Genomic DNA, 23764 nt, shown 5'->3' on the forward strand with positions numbered 1-23764 from the left:
GCAAATCTAACAATGACAACTTGATAAATAATACCTCGTTATTTATATTTTATTCAAGCTACTCTAACAGTGACAACTTGATATATAATACCTCGTTACTTATATTTTACTCAAGCTACTCTAACAGTGACAACTTGATATATAATACCTGGTTATTTGTATTTTATACAAGCTACTCTAACAATGACAACTTGATATATAATACCTTGTTACTTGTATTTTACACAAGCTACTCTAACAATGTAAACTTGATATATAATACGACGTTACTTGTACGTTACACAAGCTACTCTAACAATGTAAACTTGATATATAATATCTCGTTACTTGTATTTTACACAAGCTTATCTAACAATGACACCTTGATATATAATATCTCGTTACTTGTATTTTACACCAGCTACTCTAACAATGTAAACTTGAAAAAAAATACCTCCTTACTTATATTTTACTCAAGCTACTCTAACAGTGACAACTTGATATATAATACCTCGTTACTTATATTTTACTCAAGCTACTCTAACAGTGACAACTTGATATACAATACCTTGTTACTTGTATTTTACACAAGCTACTCTAACAATGTAAACTTGATATATAATACCTCGTTACTTATACTTTGCACAAGCTATTCTAACAATGTAAGCTTAGAGTGTAATACCATGTTACTAATACTTCACCTAAGCTATTCTAACAATTTCAAATTGATATATAATACCTTGTTACTTGTACGTTACACAAGCTACTCCAACAATGACAACTACATATATAATACCTTGTTACTTGTATTTTACACGAGCTACTCTAACAATTTGATATATAATACTTCGTTATTTGTAGTTTAAACAGCTACTCTAACAATGACAACTTGATATATAATACCTTGTTCCTTGTATTTTACACAAGCTACTCTAACAATGACAACTTGATATATAATACCTCGTTACTTATATTTTACACAAGCTACTCTAACTCTGACAACTTGATATATAATACCTGGTTACTTATATTTTACAGAAGCTACTGTAACAGTGACAACTTGATATATAATACCTTGTTACTTGTATTTTACACAAGCTACTCTAACAATGTAAACTTGATATATAATACGTCGTTACACAAGCTACTCTAACAATGTAAACTTGATATATAATATTTCGTTCCTTGTATTTCACACAAGCTACTCTAACAATGTAAACTTGATATATAATACCTCGTTACTTGTATGTTACACAAGCTACTCTAACAATTTGATATATAATACCATGTGACTTGTACGTTACACAAACTACTCTAACAATTTGATATATAATACCTTGTCACTTGTACGTTACACAAGCTACTCTAACAATGTAAACTTAAAATATAATACGTCGTTACTTGTACGTTACACAAGCTACTCTAACAATGTAAACTTAAAATATAATACGTCGTTACTTGTACGTTACACAAGCTACTCTAACAATGTAAACTTGATACATAATATCTCGTTACTTATATTTTACACAAGCTACTCTAACAATGACACCTTGATATATAATATCTCGTTACTTGTATTTTACACCAGCTACTCTAACTATGACAACTTGATATATAATACCTCGTTACTTATATTTTACACAAGCTACTCTAACAATGACAACTTGAAAAATAATACCTTCTTCCTTGTATTTTACACAAGATACTCTAACAATCACAACTTAATATATAATATCTCGTTACTTGTATTTTACACAAACTACTCTAACAATTTGATATATAATACCTTGTGACTTGTACGTTACACAAGCTACTCTAACAATGTCAACTTGATATATAATACCTTGTTACTTCTATTTTACACAAGCTACTCTAACAATGTAAACTTGATATATAATACCTCGTTACTTGTATGTTACACAAGCTACTCTAACAATGACAACTTGATATATAATACCTCGTTACTTGTACGTTATACAAACTACTCTAACAATGTAAACTTGATATATAATATCTCGTTACTTGTATTTTACACAAGCTACTCTAACAATGTAAACTTGATATATAATACCTCGTTACTTATACTTTGCACAAGCTATTCTAACAATGTAAGCTTGGTGTGTAATACTTTGTTACTAATATTTCACTTAAGCTATTCTAACAATTTCAACTTGATATATAATACCTCGTTACTTATATTTTACACAAGATACTCTAACTGTGACAACTTGATATATAATACCTGGTTACTTATATTTTACACAAGCTACTGTAACAGTGACAACTTGATATATAATACCTTGTTACTTGTATTTTACACAAGGTACTCTAACAATGTAAACTTGATTATATAATGCGTCGTTACTTGTACGTTACACAAGCTACTCTAACAATGTAAACTTGATATATAATATTTCGTTCCTTGTATTTCACACAAGATACTCTAACAATGTAAACTTGATATATAATACCTCGTAACTTGTATGTTACACAAGCTACTCTAACAATGACAACTTGATATATAATACCTTGTTATTTGTATTTTACACAAGCTACTCTAACAATGACAACTTCATCTATCATACCTTGTTACTTGTACGTTATACAAACTACTATAACAATGTAAACTTGATATATAATATCTCATTACTTGTATTTTACAGAAGCTACTCTAACAATGTAAACTTGATATATAATACCTCGTTACTTATACTTTGCACAAGCTATTCTAACAATGTAAAGCGGTGTGTAATACTTTCCTACTAATATTTCACCTAAGCTATTCTAACAATTTCAACTTGATATATAATACCTCGTTACTTGTATGTTACACAAGCTACTCTAACAATGACAACTTGATATATAATACCTTGTTATTTGTATTTTACACAGGCTACTTTAACAATGTACACTTGATCTATCATACCTCGTTACTTGTACGTTATACAAACTACTCTAACAATGTAAACTTGATATATAATGTCTCGTTACTTGTATTTTACACAAACTACTCTAACAATGTAAACTTGATTATATAATACCTCGTTACTTATATTTTACACAAGCTGCTTTAACAATGTAAACTTGATATATAATATTTCGTTCCTGTATTTTACACAAGCTACCCTAACGATGACAACTTAATATATAATACCTTGTTACTTGTATTTTACACAAGCTACTCTAACAATGACAACTTAATATATAATACCTTGTTACTTGTATTTTACACAAGCTATTTTAACAATTTGATACATAATACCTTGTTACTTGTACGTTACACAAGCTACTCTAACAATGACAACTTTATATATAATACCTCGTTACTTGTATTTTACACAAGCTACTCTAACAATGACAACTTGATATATAATACCTCGTTACTCGTATTTTACACAAGCTCTTCTAACAATGTCAACTTGATATATAATACCTCGTTACTTGTATTTTACACAAGCTACTCTAACAATGTACACTTGATCTATCATACCTCGTTACTTGTACGTTATACAAACTACTCTAACAATGTAAACTTGATATATAATATCTTGTTACTTGTATGTTACACAAGCTACTCCAACAATGTCAACTTGATATATAACACCTTCTTATTTGTATTTTACACAAGCTACTCTAAGAATTTGATATATAATACCTCGTTATTTGTATTTTACACAGCTACTCTAACAATGACAACTTGATATATAATACCTTGTTCCTTGTATTTTACACAAGCTACTCTAACAATGACAACTTGATATATAATACCTTGTTCCATATATTTTACACAAGCTACTCTAACTGTGACAACTTGATATATAATACCTCGTTACTTATATTTTGCACAGGCTACTGTAACAGTGACAACTTGATATATAATACCTTGTTACTTGTATTTTACACAAGCTACTCTAACAATGTAAACTTGATATATAATACGTCGTTACTTGTACGTTACACAAGCTACTCTAACAATGTCAACTTAATAATTAATATCTGGTTATTGTATTTTACACAAACTACACTAACAATTTGATATATAATACCTTGTGACTTTACGTTACACAAGCTACTCTACCAATGACAACTTGATATATAATACCTCGTTACTTTTATTTTACACAAGCTCTTCTAACAATGTCAACTTGATATATAATACCTCGTTACTCGTATTTTACACAAGCTACTATAACAATATAAATTTGATATATTCTACCTCGTTACTTGTATTTTACACAAGCTACTCTACCAATGACAACTTTTTATATAATACCTTGTTCCTTGTATTTTACACAAGCTACTCTAACAATGTCAACTTGATATATAACACCTTGTTACTTCTATTTTACATAAGCTACTCTAACAATCACAACTTAATAATTAATATCTCGTTATTGTATTTTACACAAACTACTCTAACAATTTGATATATAATACCTTGTGACTTTACGTTACACAAGCTACTCTAACAATGACAACTTGATATACAATACCCTGTTACTTGTATTTTACACAAGCTACCCTAACGATGACAACTTGATATATAATACCCTGTTACTTGTATTTTACACAAGCTACCCTAACGATGACAACTTGATATATAATACCTTGTTACTTGTATTTTACACAAGCTACTCTAACAATGACAACTTAAAATATAATACCTTGTTACTTGTATTTTACACAAGCTACTCTAACAATGACAACTTGATATATAATACCTTGTCACTTGTATTTTACACAAACTACTCTAACAATGACAACTTGATATATAATACCTCGTTCATTGTATTTCACACAAGCTACTCTAACAATGTAACTTGATCTATCATACCTCGTTACTTGTACGTTATACAAACTACTCTAACAATGTAAACTTGATATATAATACGTCGTTACTTGTATTTTACACAAGCTACTCTAACAATGTAAACTTGATATATAATACCTCGTTACTTATACTTTGCAAAAGCTATTCTAACAATGTAAGCTTGGTGTGTAATACCATGTTACTAATACTTCACCTAAGCTATTCTAACAATTTCAAATTGATATATAATACCTTGTTACTTGTATTTTACACAAGCTACTCTAACAATTTGATATATAATACTTCGTTATTTGTATTTTAAACAGCTACTCTAACAATGACAACTTGATATATAATACCTTGTTCCTTGTATTTTACACAAGCCACTCTAACTCTGACAACTTGATATATAATACCTGGTTACTTATATTTTACACAAACTACTTTAACAGTGCCAACTTGATATATAATATTTTGTTACTTGTATTTTACACAAGCTACTCTAACAATGTAAACTTGATATACAATACGTCGTTACTTGTACGTTACACAAGCTACTCTAACAATGTAAACTTGATATATAATATTTAGTTCCTTGTATTTCACACAAGCTACTCTAACAATGTAAACTTGATATATAATACCTCGCTACTTGTATGTTACACAAGCTACTCTAACAATGACAACTTGATACATAATACCTTGTTATTTGTATTTTACACAAACTACTTTAACAATGTACACTTGATCTATCATACCTCGTTACTTGTACGTTATACAAACTACTCTAACAATGTAAACTTGATATATAATGTCTCGTTACTTGTATTTTACACAAACTACTCTAACAATGTAAACTTGATATATAATACCTCGTTACTTATACTTCGCACAAGCTATTCTAACAATGTAAGCTTAGTGTGTAATACCATGTTACTAATACTTCATCTAAGCTATTATAACAATTTCAAATTGATATATAATACCTTGTTACTTGTATTTTACACAAGCTACTCTAACAATTTGATATATAATACTTCGTTATTTGTATTTTAAACAGCTACTCTAACAATGACAACTTAATATATAATACCTTGTTCCTTGTATTTTACACAAGCTACTCTAACAGTGACAACTTGATATATAATACCTGGTTACTTATATTTTACACAAGCTACTGTAACAGTGACAACTTGATATATAATACCTTGTTACTTGTATTTTACACAAGCTACTCTAACAATGTAAACTTGATATATAATACGTCGTTACTTGTACGTTACACAAGCTACTCTAACAATGTAAGCTTAGTGTGTAATACCATGTTACTAATACTTCACCTAAGCTATTCTAACAATTTCAAATTGATATATAATACCTTGTTACTTGTATGTTACACAAGCTTCTCCAACAATGACAACTACATATATAATACCTTGTTACTTGCATTTTACACAAGCTACTCTAACAATTTGATATATAATACTTCGTTTATTGTATTTTAAACAGCTACTCTAACAATGACAACTTGATATATAATACCTTGTTCCTTGTATTTTACACAAGCTACTCTAACAATGTAAACTTGATATATAATACGTCGTTACTTGTACGTTACACAAGCTACTCTAACAATGTAAACTTGATATATAATATTTCGTTCCTTGTATTTCACACAAGCTACTCTAACAATGTAAACTTGATATATAATGCCTCGTTACTTGTATGTTACACAAGCTACTCTAACAATATAAACTTGATATATAATACGTCGTTACTTGTACGTTACACAAGCTACTCTAACAATGTAAACTTGATATATAATATTTCGTTCCTTGTATTTCACACAAGCTACTCTAACAATGTAAACTTGATATATAATACCTCGTTACTTGTATGTTACACAAGCTACTCTAACAATGACAACTTGATATATAATACCTCGTTACTTGTACGTTATACAAACTACTCTAACAATGTAAACTTGATATATAATATCTCGTTACTTGTATTTTACACAAGCTACTCTAACAATGTAAACTTGATATATAATATTTTGTTCCTTGTATTTCACACAAGATACTCTAACAATGTAAACTTGATATATAATATTTCGTTCCTTGTATTTTACACAAGCTACCCTAACGATGACAACTTGATATATAATACCTTGTTATTTGTATTTTACACAAGCTACTCTAACAATGACAACTTAATATATAATACCTTGTTACTTGTATTTTACACAAGCTATTTTAACAATTTGATACATAATACCTTGTTACTTGTACGTTACACAAGCTACTCTAACAATGACAACTTTATATATAATACCTCGTTACTTGTATTTTACACAAGCTACTCTAACAATGACAACTTGATATATAATACCTCGTTACTCGTATTTTACACAAGCTCTTCTAACAATGTCAACTTAATATATAATACCTCGTTACTTGTATTTTACACAAGCTACTCTAACAATGTACACTTGATCTATCATACCTCGTTACTTGTACGTTATACAAACTACTCTAACAATGTAAACTTGATATATAATATCTTGTTACTTGTATGTTACACAAGCTACTCCAACAATGACAACTTGATATATAATACCTTGTTCCATATATTTTACACAAGCTACTCTAACTGTGACAACTTGATATATAATACCTCGTTACTTATATTTTGCACAGGCTACTATAACAGTGACAACTTGATATATAATACCTTGTTACTTGTATTTTACACAAGCTACTCTAACAATGTAAACTTGATATATAATACGTCGTTACTTGTATGTTACACAAGCTACTCTAACAATGTCAACTTAATAATTAATATCTCGTTATTGTATTTTACACAAACTACACTAACAATTTGATATATAATACCTTGTGACTTTACGTTACACAAGCTACTCTACCAATGACAACTTGATATATAATACCTCGTTACTTGTATTTTACACAAGCTCTTCTAACAATGTCAACTTGATATATAATACCTCGTTACTCGTATTTTACACAAGCTACTATAACAATGTAAATTTGATATATTCTACCTCGTTACTTGTATTTTACACAAGCTACTCTAACAATGACAACTTGATATATAATACCTTGTTCCTTGTATTTTACACAAGCTACTCTAACAATGTCAACTTGATATATAACACCTTGTTACTTCTATTTTACATAAGCTACTCTAACAATCACAACTTAATAATTAATATCTCGTTATTGTATTTTACACAAACTACTCTAACAATTTGATATATAATACCTTGTGACTTTACGTTACACAAGCTACTCTAACAATGACAACTTGATATATAATACCCTGTTACTTGTATTTTACACAAGCTACCCTAACGATGACAACTTGATATATAATACCCTGTTACTTGTATTTTACACAAGCTACCCTAACGATGACAACTTGATATATAATACCTTGTTACTTGTATTTTACACAAGCTACTCTAACAATGACAACTTGATATATAATACCTTGTCACTTGTATTTTACACAAGCTACTCTAACAATTTGATATATAATACTTCGTTATTTGTATTTTAAACAGCTACTCTAACAATGACAACTTGATATATAATACCTTGTTTCTTGTATTTTACACAAGCTACTCTAACTCTGACAACTTGATATATAATACCTGGTTACTTATATTTTACACAAGCTACTTTAACAGTGCCAACTTGATATATAATATTTTGTTACTTGTATTTTACACAAGCTACTCTAACAATGTAAACTTGATATATAATACGTCGTTACTTGTCCGTTACACAAGCTACTCTAACAATGTAAACTTGATATATAATATTTAGTTCCTTGTATTTCACCCAAGCTACTCTAACAATGTAAACTTGATATATAATACCTCGTTACTTGTATGTTACACAAGCTACTCTAACAATGACAACTTGATACATAATACCTTGTTATTTGTATTTTACACAGGCTACTTTAACAATGTACACTTGATCTATCATACCTTGTTACTTGTACGTTATACAAACTACTCTAACAATGTAAACTTGATATATAATGCCTCGTTACTTGTATTTTACACAAACTACTCTAACAATGTAAACTTGATATATAATACCTCGTTACTTATACTTCGCACAAGCTATTCTAACAATGTAAGCTTAGTGTGTAATACCATGTTACTAATACTTCACCTAAGCTATTATAACAATTTCAAATTGATATATAATACCTTGTTACTTGTATGTTACACAAGCTACTCCAACAATGACAACTACATATATAATACCTTGTTACTTGTATTTTACACAAGCTACTCTAACAATTTGATATATATGGTACTTCGTTATTTGTATTTTAAACAGCTACTCTAACAATGACAACTTAATATATAATACCTTGTTCCTTGTATTTTACACAAGCTACTCTAACAATGACAACTTGATATATAATACCTCGTTACTTATATTTTACACAAGCTACTGTAACAGTGACAACTTGATATATAATATCTTGTTACTTGTATTTTACACAAGCTACTCTTACAATGTAAACTTGATATATAATACGTCGTTACTTGTACGTTACACAAGCTACTCTAACAATGTAAGCTTAGTGTGTAATACCATGTTACTAATACTTCACCTAAGCTATTCTAACAATTTCAAATTGATATATAATACCTTGTTACTTGTATGTTACACAAGCTTCTCCAACAATGACAACTACATATATAATACCTTGTTACTTGTATTTTACACAAGCTACTCTAACAATTTGATATATAATACTTCGTTTATTGTATTTTAAACAGCTACTCTAACAATGACAACTTGATATATAATACCTTGTTCCTTGTATTTTACACAAGCTACTCTAACAATGTAAACTTGATATATAATACGTCGTTACTTGTACGTTACACAAGCTACTCTAACAATTTAAACTTGATATATAATATTTCGTTCCTTGTATTTCACACAAGCTACTCTAACAATGTATACTTGAAATATAATGCCTCGTTACTTGTATGTTACACAAGCTACTCTAACAATATAAACTTGATATATAATACGTCGTTACTTGTACGTTACACAAGCTACTCTAACAATGTAAACTTGATATATAATATTTCGTTCCTTGTATTTCACACAAGCTACTCTAACAATGTAAACTTGATATATAATACCTCGTTACTTGTATGTTACACAAGCTACTCTAACAATGACAACTTGATATATAATACCTCGTTACTTGTACCTTATACAAATTACTCTAACAATGTAAACTTGATATATAATATCTCGTTACTTGTATTTTACACAAGCTACTCTAACAATGTAAACTTGATATATAATATTTTGTTCCTTGTATTTCACACAAGATACTCTAACAATGTAAACTTGATATATAATATTTCGTTCCTTGTATTTTACACAAGCTACCCTAACGATGACAACTTGATATATAATACCTTGTTATTTGTATTTTACACAAGCTACTCTAACAATGACAACTTAATATATAATACCTTGTTACTTGTATTTTACACAAGCTATTTTAACAATTTGATACATAATACCTTGTTACTTGTACGTTACACAAGCTACTCTAACAATGACAACTTTATATATAATACCTCGTTACTTGTATTTTACACAAGCTACTCTAACAATGACAACTTGATATATAATACCTCGTTACTCGTATTTTACACAAGCTCTTCTAACAATGTCAACTTAATATATAATACCTCGTTACTTGTATTTTACACAAGCTACTCTAACAATGTACACTTGATCTATCATACCTCGTTACTTGTACGTTATACAAACTACTCTAACAATGTAAACTTGATATATAATATCTTGTTACTTGTATGTTACACAAGCTACCCAACAATGACAACTTGATATATAATACCTTGTTCCATATATTTTACACAAGCTACTCTAACTGTGACAACTTGATATATAATACCTCGTTACTTATATTTTGCACAGGCTACTATAACAGTGACAACTTGATATATAATACCTTGTTACTTGTATTTTACACAAGCTACTCTAACAATGTAAACTTGATATATAATACGTCGTTACTTGTATGTTACACAAGCTACTCTAACAATGTCAACTTAATAATTAATATCTCGTTATTGTATTTTACACAAACTACACTAACAATTTGATATATAATACCTTGTGACTTTACGTTACACAAGCTACTCTACCAATGACAACTTGATATATAATACCTCGTTACTTGTATTTTACACAAGCTCTTCTAACAATGTCAACTTGATATATAATACCTCGTTACTCGTATTTTACACAAGCTACTATAACAATGTAAATTTGATATATTCTACCTCGTTACTTGTATTTTACACAAGCTACTCTAACAATGACAACTTGATATATAATACCTTGTTCCTTGTATTTTACACAAGCTACTCTAACAATGTCAACTTGATATATAACACCTTGTTACTTCTATTTTACATAAGCTACTCTAACAATCACAACTTAATAATTAATATCTCGTTATTGTATTTTACACAAACTACTCTAACAATTTGATATATAATACCTTGTGACTTTACGTTACACAAGCTACTCTAACAATGACAACTTGATATATAATACCCTGTTACTTGTATTTTACACAAGCTACCCTAACGATGACAACGTGATATATAATACCCTGTTACTTGTATTTTACACAAGCTACCCTAACGATGACAACTTGATATATAATACCTTGTTACTTGTATTTTACACAAGCTACTCTAACAATGACAACTTGATATATAATACCTTGTCACTTGTATTTTACACAAGCTACTCTAACAATTTGATATATAATACTTCGTTATTTGTATTTTAAACAGCTACTCTAACAATGACAACTTGATATATAATACCTTGTTTCTTGTATTTTACACAAGCTACTCTAACTCTGACAACTTGATATATAATACCTGGTTACTTATATTTTACACAAGCTACTTTAACAGTGCCAACTTGATATATAATATTTTGTTACTTGTATTTTACACAAGCTACTCTAACAATGTAAACTTGATATATAATACGTCGTTACTTGTCCGTTACACAAGCTACTCTAACAATGTAAACTTGATATATAATATTTAGTTCCTTGTATTTCACCCAAGCTACTCTAACAATGTAAACTTGATATATAATACCTCGTTACTTGTATGTTACACAAGCTACTCTAACAATGACAACTTGATACATAATACCTTGTTATTTGTATTTTACACAGGCTACTTTAACAATGTACACTTGATCTATCATACCTTGTTACTTGTACGTTATACAAACTACTCTAACAATGTAAACTTGATATATAATGCCTCGTTACTTGTATTTTACACAAACTACTCTAACAATGTAAACTTGATATATAATACCTCGTTACTTATACTTCGCACAAGCTATTCTAACAATGTAAGCTTAGTGTGTAATACCATGTTACTAATACTTCACCTAAGCTATTATAACAATTTCAAATTGATATATAATACCTTGTTACTTGTATGTTACACAAGCTACTCCAACAATGACAACTACATATATAATACCTTGTTACTTGTATTTTACACAAGCTACTCTAACAATTTGATATATAGTACTTCGTTATTTGTATTTTAAACAGCTACTCTAACAATGACAACTTAATATATAATACCTTGTTCCTTGTATTTTACACAAGCTACTCTAACAATGACAACTTGATATATAATACCTCGTTACTTATATTTTACACAAGCTACTGTAACAGTGACAACTTGATATATAATATCTTGTTACTTGTATTTTACACAAGCTACTCTTACAATGTAAACTTGATATATAATACGTCGTTACTTGTACGTTACACAAGCTACTCTAACAATGTAAGCTTAGTGTGTAATACCATGTTACTAATACTTCACCTAAGCTATTCTAACAATTTCAAATTGATATATAATACCTTGTTACTTGTATGTTACACAAGCTTCTCCAACAATGACAACTACATATATAATACCTTGTTACTTGTATTTTACACAAGCTACTCTAACAATTTGATATATAATACTTCGTTTATTGTATTTTAAACAGCTACTCTAACAATGACAACTTGATATATAATACCTTGTTCCTTGTATTTTACACAAGCTACTCTAACAATGTAAACTTGATATATAATACGTCGTTACTTGTACGTTACACAAGCTACTCTAACAATTTAAACTTGATATATAATATTTCGTTCCTTGTATTTCACACAAGCTACTCTAACAATGTATACTTGAAATATAATGCCTCGTTACTTGTATGTTACACAAGCTACTCTAACAATATAAACTTGATATATAATACGTCGTTACTTGTACGTTACACAAGCTACTCTAACAATGTAAACTTGATATATAATATTTCGTTCCTTGTATTTCACACAAGCTACTCTAACAATGTAAACTTGATATATAATACCTCGTTACTTGTATGTTACACAAGCTACTCTAACAATGACAACTTGATATATAATACCTCGTTACTTGTACCTTATACAAATTACTCTAACAATGTAAACTTGATATATAATATCTCGTTACTTGTATTTTACACAAGCTACTCTAACAATGTAAACTTGATATATAATACCTCGTTACTTATACTTTGCACAAGCTATTCTAACAATATAAGCTTGGTGTGTAATACTTTGTTACTAATATTTCACTTAAGCTATTCTAACAATTTCAACTTGATATATAATACCTCGTTACTTATATTTTACACAAGATACTCTAACTGTGACAACTTGATATATAATACCTGGTTACTTATATTTTACACAAGCTACTGTAACAGTGACAACTTGATATATAATACCTTGTTACTTGTGTTTTACACAAGGTACTCTAACAATGTAAACTTGATATATAATACCTCGTAACTTGTATGTTACACAAGCTACTCTAACAATGACAACTTGATATATAATACCTTGTTATTTGTATTTTACACAAGCTACTCTAACAATGACAACTTGATCTATCATACCTTGTTACTTGTACGTTATACAAACTACTCTAACAATGTAAACTTGATATATAATATCTCATTACTTGTATTTTACAGAAGCTACTCTAACAATGTAAACTTGATATATAATACCTTGTTATTTGTATTTTACACAAGCTACTCTAACAATGACAACTTGATCTATCATACCTTGTTACTTGTACGTTATACAAACTACTCTAACAATGTAAACTTGATATATAATATCTCATTACTTGTATTTTACAGAAGCTACTCTAACAATGTAAACTTGATATATAATACCTCGTTACTTATACTTTGCACAAGCTATTCTAACAATGTACACTTGATCTATCATACCTCGTTACTTGTACGTTATACAAACTACTCTAACAATGTAAACTTGATATATAATATTTCGTTCCTTGTATTTCACACAAGCTACTCTAACAATGTAAACTTGATATATAATACCTGGTTACTTGTATGTTACACAAGCTACTCTAACAATGACAACTTGATATATAATACCTCGTTACTTGTACGTTATACAAATTACTCTAACAATGTAAACTTGATATATAATATCTCGTTACTTGTATTTTACACAAGCTACTCTAACAATGTAAACTTGATATATAATACCTCGTTACTTATACTTTGCACAAGCTATTCTAACAATATAAGCTTGGTGTGTAATACTTTGTTACTAATATTTCACTTAAGCTATTCTAACAATTTCAACTTGATATATAATACCTCGTTACTTATATTTTACACAAGATACTCTAACTGTGACAACTTGATATATAATACCTGGTTACTTATATTTTACACAAGCTACTGTAACAGTGACAACATGATATATAATACCTTGTTACTTGTATTTTACACAAGGTACTCTAACAATGTAAACTTGATATATAATACGTCGTTACTTGTACGTTACACAAGCTACTCTAACAATGTAAACTTGATATATAATATTTTGTTCCTTGTATTTCACACAAGATACTCTAACAATGTAAACTTGATATATAATACCTCGTAACTTGTATGTTACACAAGCTACTCTAACAATGACAACTTGATATATAATACCTCGTAACTTGTATGTTACACAAGCTACTCTAACAATGACAACTTGATATATAATACCTTGTTATTTGTATTTTACACAAGCTACTCTAACAATGACAACTTGATCTATCATACCTTGTTACTTGTACGTTATACAAACTACTCTAACAATGTAAACTTGATATATAATATCTCATTACTTGTATTTTATAGAAGCTACTCTAACAATGTAAACTTGATATATAATACCTCGTTACTTATACTTTGCACAAGCTATTCTAACAATGTAAGCTTGGTGTGTAATACTTTCTTACTAATATTTCACCTAAGCTATTCTAACAATTTCAACTTGATATATAATACCTCGTTACTTGTATGTTACACAAGCTACTCTAACAATGACAACTTGATATATAATACCTTGTTATTTGTATTTTACACAGGCTACTTTAACAATGTACACTTGATCTATCATACCTCGTTACTTGTACGTTATACAAACTACTCTAACAATGTAAACTTGATATATAATGTCTCGTTACTTGTATTTTACACAAACTACTCTAACAATGTAAACTTGATATATAATACCTCGTTACTTATATTTTACACAAGCTGCTCTAACAATGTAAACTTGATATATAATATTTCGTTCCTTGTATTTTACACAAGCTACCCTAACGATGACAACTTGATATATAATACCTTGTTACTTGTATTTTACACAAGCTACTCTAACAATGACAACTTAATATATAATACCTCGTTACTTGTATTTTACACAAGCTACTCTAACAATGACAACTTCATATATAATACCTCGTTACTCGTATTTTACACAAGCTCTTATAACAATGTCAACTTGATATATAATACCTCGTTACTTGTATTTTACACAAGCTACTCTAACAATGTACACTTGATCTATCATACCTCGTTACTTGTACGTTATACAAACTACTCTAACAATGTAAACTTGATATATAATATCTTGTTACTTGTATGTTACACAAGCTACTCGAACAATGTCAACTTGATATATAACACCTTCTTAGTTGTATTTTACACAAGCTACTCTAACAATTTGATATATAATACCTCGTTATTTGTATTTTACACAGCTACTCTAACAATGACAACTTGATATATAATACCTTGTTCCTTGTATTTTACACAAGCTACTCTAACAATGACAACTTGATATATAATACCTTGTTCCATATATTTTACACAAGCTACTCTAACTGTGACAACTTGATATATAATACCTCGTTACTTATATTTTGCACAGGCTACTGTAAGAGTGACAACTTGATATATAATACCTTGTTACTTGTATTTTACACAAGCTACTCTAACAATGTCAACTTGATATATGATACGTCGTTACTTGTATGTTACACAAGCTACTCTAACAATGTCAACTTAATAATTAATATCTCGTTATTGTATTTTACACAAACTACACTAACAATTTGATATATAATACCTTGTGACTTTACGTTACACAAGCTACTCTACCAATGACAACTTGATATATAATACCTCGTTACTTGTATTTTACACAAGCTCTTCTAACAATGTCAACTTGATATATAATACCTCGTTACTCGTATTTTACACAAGCTACTATAACAATGTAAATTTGATATATTCTACCTCGTTACTTGTATTTTACACAAGCTACTCTAACAATGACAACTTGATATATAATACCTTGTTCCTTGTATTTTACACAAACTACTCTAACAATGTCAACTTGATATATAACACCTTGTTACTTCTATTTTACATAAGCTACTCTAACAATCACAACTTAATAATTAATATCTCGTTATTGTATTTTACACAAACTACTCTAACAATTTGATATATAATACCTTGTGACTTTACGTTACACAAGCTACTCTAACAATGACAACTTGATATATAATACCCTGTTACTTGTATTTTACACAAGCTACCCTAACGATGACAACTTGATATATAATACCTTGTTACTTGTATTTTACACAAGCTACTCTAACAATGAAAACTTAATATATAATAACTTGTTACTTGTATTTTACACAAGCTATTTTAACAATTTGATATATAATACCTTGTTACTTGTATTTTACACAAGCTACTCTAACAATGACAACTTGATATATAATACCTCGTTACTTGTATTTTACACAAGCTACTCTAACAATGACAACTTGATATATAATACCTCGTTACTTGTATTTTACACAAGCTTTTCTAGCAATGTCAACTTGATATATAATACCTCGTTACTTGTATTTTACACAAACTCCTCTAACAATGACAACTTTATATATAATAACTTGTGACTTGTATGTTACAAGTCAACTTGATATATAATACCTCGTTACTTGTACGTTACACAAGACACTCTAACAATGTAAACTTGATATATAATTCCTGGTTACTTATACTTTTTAGAAGCTATTCTAACAATGTAAGCTTGGTGTGTAATACCTTGTTACTGATATTTCACCTAAGGTATTCTAACAATTTCAACTTCATATATAATACCTTGTTACTTGTATTTTACACAAGTTACTCTAACAATGACAACTTGAAATATAATATCTCGTTACTTGTATTTTACACAAGCTACTCTAACAATTTGATATATAATACCTCGATACTTGTACGTTACACAAACTACTCTAACAATGTAAACTTGATATATAATATCTCGTTACTTGTATTTTACACAAGCTACTCTAACAATGTAAACTTGATATATAATACCTCGTTACTTGTATGTTACGCAAGCTACTCTAACAATGACAATTTGATATATAATACCTTGTTATTTGTATTTTACACAAACTACTCTAACAATGTAAACTTGATATATAATATCTCGTAACTTGTATTTTACACAAGCTACTCTAACAATGTAAACTTGATATATAATACCTCGTTACTTATACTTTGCAAAAGCTATTATAACAATGTAAGCTTGGTGTGTAATACCTTGTTACTAATATTTCACCTAAGCTATTCTAACAATTTCAACTTGATATATAATATCTTGTTACTTGTATGTTACACAAGCTACTCCAACAATGTAACTTGATATATAACACCTTGTTACTTGTATTTTACACAAGCTACTCTAACAATTTGATATATAATACCTTGTTACTTGTATTTTACACAAGCTACTCTAACAATGTAAACTTGATATATAATACGTCGTTACTTGTACGTTACACAAGCTACTTTAACAATGTAAACTTGATATATAATATTTCGTTCCTTGTATTTCACACAAGCTACTCTAACAATGTAAACTTGATATATAATACCTCGTTACTTGTATGTTACACAAGCTACTCTAACAATGTAAACTTGGTATATAATATTTCGTTCCTTGTATTTCACACAAGCTACTCTAACAATGTAAACTTGATATATAATACCTCGTTACTTGTATGTTACGCAAGCTACTCTAACAATGACAACTTGATATATAATAACTTGTTACTTGTATTTTACACAAGCTACTCTAACAATGACAACTATATATATTATACCTCGTTAATTGTATTTTACACAAGCTACTCTAACAATGACAACTTCATATATAATACGTCGTTACTTATATTTTACACAAGTTACTGTAACAGTGACAACTTGATATATAATACCTCGTTATTTATATTTTTCACAAACTACTCTAACCATTTGATATATAATACCTCGTTACTTGTACGTTATACAAACTACTCTAACAATGTAAACTTGATACATAATATCTCGTTACTTGTATTTTACACAAGCTACTCTAACAATGTAAGCTTGGTGTGTAATACCTTGTTACTAATATTTCACCTAAGCTATTCTAACAATTTCAACTTGATATATAATATCTTGTTACTTGTATGTTACACAAGCTACTCCAACAATGTCAACTTGATATATAACACCTTCTTAGTTGTATTTTACACAAGCTTCTCTAACAATTTGATATATAATACCTCGTTATTTGTATTTTACACAGCTACTCCAACAATGTCAACTTGATATATAACACCTTCTTAGTTGTATTTTACACAAGCTACTCTAACAATTTGATATATAATACCTCGTTATTTGTATTTTACACAGCTACTCTAACAATGTAAACTTGATATATAATACCTCGTTACTTGTATGTTACGCAAGCTACTCTAACAATGACAACTTGATATATAATAACTTGTTACTTGTATTTTACACAAGCTACTCTAACAATGACAACTATATATATTATACCTCGTTAATTGTATTTTACACAAGCTACTCTAACAATGACAACTTCATATATAATACGTCGTTACTTATATTTTACACAAGTTACTGTAACAGTGACAACTTGATATATAATACCTCGTTATTTATATTTTTCACAAACTACTCTAACCATTTGATATATAATACCTCGTTACTTGTACGTTATACAAACTACTCTAACAATGTAAACTTGATACATAATATCTCGTTACTTGTATTTTACACAAGCTACTCTAACAATGTAAGCTTGGTGTGTAATACCTTGTTACTAATATTTCACCTAAGCTATTCTAACAATTTCAACTTGATATATAATATCTTGTTACTTGTATGTTACACAAGCTACTCCAACAATGTCAACTTGATATATAACACCTTCTTAGTTGTATTTTACACAAGCTTCTCTAACAATTTGATATATAATACCTCGTTATTCGTATTTTACACAGCTACTCCAACAATGTCAACTTGATATATAACACCTTCTTAGTTGTATTTTACACAAGCTACTCTAACAATTTGATATATAATACCTCGTTATTTGTATTTTACACAGCTACTCTAACAATGACAACTTGATATATAATACGTCGTTACTTGTATTTTACACAAGCTACTCTAACAATGTAAATTTGATATATAATATTTCGTTCCTTGTATTTCACACAAGCTACTCTAACAATGTAAACTTGATATATAATACCTCGTTACTTATATTTTACACAAGCTATTGTAACAGTGACAACTTGATATATAATACCTCGTTATTTATATTTTACACAAGCTGCTCTAACAATGACAACTTGATATATAATACCTTGTTACTTGTATGTTACACAAGCTACTCTAACAATGTCAACTTGATATATAACACCTTGTTACTTCTATTTTACATAAGCTACTCTAACAATCACAACTTAATAATTAATATCTCGTTATTGTATTTTACACAAACTACTCTAACAATTTGATATATAATACCTTGTGACTTTACGTTATACAAGCTACTCTAACAATGACAACTTGATATATAATACCTCGTTACTTGTATTTTACACAAGCTCTTCTAACAATGTCAATTTGATATATAATACCTCGTTACTTGTATTTTACACAAGCTACTCTAACAATGACAACTTGATATATAATACCTCGTTACTTGTATTTTACACAAGCTCTTCTAACAATGTCAATTTGATATATAATACCTCGTTACTTGTATTTTACACAAGCTACTATAACAATGTAAATTTGATATATACTACCTCGTTACTTGTATTTTACACAAGCTACTCTAACAATGACAACTTGATATATAATACCTTGTTCCTTGTATTTTACACAAGCTACTTCTACAATGACAACTTGATATATAATACCTCGTTATTTGTATTTTACACAAAGTACTCTAACAATGACAACTTGATATATAATACCTTGTTACTTGTATTTTACACAAGCTACTGTAACAATCACAACTTAATATATAATATCTCGTTACTTGTATTTTACACAAACTACTCTAACAATTTGATATATAATACCTTGTGAGTTGTACGTTACACAAGCTGCTCTAACAATGACAACTTAATATATACTACCTCGTTACTTGTATTTTACACAAGCTACTCTAACAATGTAAATTTGATATATAATACCACGTTACTTGTAATTTATATAAGCTATTATAACGTAACGTTGTGCCCTTGGGACCTAATTAAAGTGTAATGATAGTTTTTTTAATATTGTAATTTATTGTGATTTTTACAATTAGTAAAAATGCTTTTTGATGTGTTTACATTGACGTGCCATGAAGTTGGTGCTGACAGTGTGTAGAAAAAAAAAATAAATCTTTATTTATCTCATAAATCTTTATCTGGATTCATCCATTTTGATTGTTTGTTTTTTGTTTGTTGTTTGGAGTTTTGCACAAAGCTACTCGAGCGCTATCTGCGCTAGCCGTTCCTAATTTAGCAGTGTAAGACTAGAGGGAAAGCAGGTAGTCATCACCACCCACCGCCAACTCTTGGGCTACTCTTTTACCAACGAATAGTGGGATTGATCGTCACATTATAACGCCCCCACGGCTGAAAGGGCGAGTATGCTTGGCGCGACGGGGATGCGAACCCACAACCCTTAGATTACAAGTCGGACTCCTTAACACGCTTGGCCATGCCGCGCCAGCCATTTTGAACTTTCAGCTTAATACTTAGGTTGACGTATAAGACTCGTCGGATGTGACACTGTGAAATAAATCTTAATGTAGATAGCAACAACAACTTAAATATCTTTTCTTCTCCTGGTTAGGATTTCTTTTACGAACAGTCTTCATTTGAAGGTAATGGATTTAAAACATTTAATAACGTGACGTATCAGGAAAGGGAAGATCCCAATAATTTTGTTTACTTATCAGATATTTGGGTATTTGTCTCCTAGCTGCTAGAACGAAATATCTTTTCATTATTCGATTATAGTCTCCTAACTTCTGCCAAACGACCAATGAACGCAGACAACCTAAAATTGGTACTGCACACTAAAAGTAGAGAAAAACAACGACGCCTGTTGGTAGAATGAAAGATAAAGTACCTATTAGTTTCTTTCAGTTGACTAGCTTTGATTACAGGCTGTGAATACAGGCTATATTAAATTCCTCCCGTTAAACGAGTAAGTTAAAAATACTAAATTTCTTATGACAAAACCTTGTTGAACAGGAGCCAGATTATGGGTTTCTTTTATACTCTATTTGCTTTCCAATATCATGAAATTGATAGTGTATTATATTTCACAAAGGTTTCTTACACTCACTATTTCAATAGTTTTGGTAGAAATGCTACTTTTATAATGCTTTGTATACGTCATGGTTGGGTTTTGTTTATTGAAAACCATTTCCAATTCGTAACAAAAAAAAAGGCCCGGAATGACCAAGTGGTTAAGGCACTCGAGTTGTAATTCGAGGGTCGCGGGTTCGAATCTCCGTCACACCAAACATGCTCGCTCTTTCAGCCATGTGGACGTAATAATGTGACGATCAATCCCACTAATCGTTAGTAAAAAGGGTAACCCGAGCGTGGGCGGTGGGTGGTGATGACTAGTTGCCTTCCCTAAAGTAGGTACAGATAGCTCTCGAGTAGCTTTGAGCGAAATTCAAAACAAACCAAACCAATTGTTCAACAGAATTCTTTCATCGTACAGCGAAATCTGATTTGGACTATGTAAAATATTCTCGTATTGTGATAGTAACTGTCATTGGGAAAACGAAAATATTAAGAAACAAATATACAAACAACACTATAAAACACTGGTTCCATGAAGTAAACCGTACAAGTAGAGACATCAGACCAATGAACGTATTCTAGTCACAAAATTGTTTGTCTTAAGCCTTTTCTGGTTTGCTACTTACCTTCCTACCTATCCCCGTCTCCAAACAGTGTTTTAAAAATGAACTAACCCATGTAGTGGTTGTAGTTCCACAGATGGTAATTGTAATTTCAATTCCTCATTATGGTAACTGTCTTAATGAGGCTAATAGGCCTAAGCCACTAATTAAGACTTTATCTTTCATCTTTCCTGGATCGAGGGTTTAAACCTCTATCGACCAAAAGTTATCGGTCGGTGGTGTTAACCATGTGCCTTCCTTCTAATCTACCATCGTTAAATTAGGGACACACAGACAGCTTTGAGAGAGATTCGAAACAAACTACGCCAGTTAATTTTACCAGAAAATGTTTCGTTCTTTAATGTTAATAAACACCTTATATATTCTGCTTACGTTACTAGACGTCATATACATTCAATATAGCTTAACATGAGTCCTTTATAACTGAATATATATTAAATTTTATAATTTATAGTTTCTGTCAAAATGAAATATTTTTTCTTAATCAATTTTTGTTTATTTATAAATCAAAGTCCTTTTATTGAAGTAAACCTAACATACATATACACTCACAAGGAATCAACTTCGTCCTTATAGTCTTCCCACTGGTAGCTTTTTTTGGGAAATCCTTCACATTTTGGGCTTTTAGATCGCGTGTGAGACGAGGCGCCATCTGGAGGTACATGTTGGCGTGAACGTTTATTGTCCTTTTGATCAATGACGCTGTCAAAAAACTCCCTGAAAATGAAAGATCTAACATTTAGTTAAAACTAACTAAAACGTTCTAGAACTCAAAGCTTGATTCGAAGAGTGACAACAAGCCTACTTTAGAATAGTTAACTAAACGTGAAGTGACAACAAATTTACTTTGGAATAGTTAACTAAACGTGAAGTAACAACAAACCTACTTTGGAATAGTTAACTAAACGTGAAGTAACAACAAACCTGCTTTGGAATAGTTAACTAAACGTGAAGTAACAACAAACCTACTTTGGAATAGTTAACTAAACGTGAAGTAACAACAAACCTACTTTGGAATAGTTAACTAAACGTGAAGTAACAACAAACCTACTTTGGAATAGTTAACTAAACGTGAAGTAACAACAAACCTACTTTGGAATTGTTAACTAAACGTGAAGTAACAACAAA

General features: G+C 29.5%; 1 protein-coding gene across 1 annotated transcript in view; it reads right to left on the reverse strand.

Moving 5' to 3' along the window:
* LOC143252423 (cadherin-89D-like) overlaps positions 1 to 23764 on the reverse strand; it is a 49839-nt gene that overhangs the window by 4205 nt on the left and 21870 nt on the right. Inside the window, exon 11 of the mRNA XM_076504508.1 lies at positions 23189 to 23353. Coding sequence (XP_076360623.1) covers positions 23189 to 23353 — 165 coding nt within the window. The remainder of the gene's footprint in view (positions 1 to 23188; positions 23354 to 23764) is intronic.

This window comes from Tachypleus tridentatus, chromosome 6 (genome assembly GCF_004210375.1).
Source record: "Tachypleus tridentatus isolate NWPU-2018 chromosome 6, ASM421037v1, whole genome shotgun sequence".
Classification (NCBI taxonomy): Eukaryota; Metazoa; Arthropoda; class Merostomata; order Xiphosura; family Limulidae; genus Tachypleus; species Tachypleus tridentatus.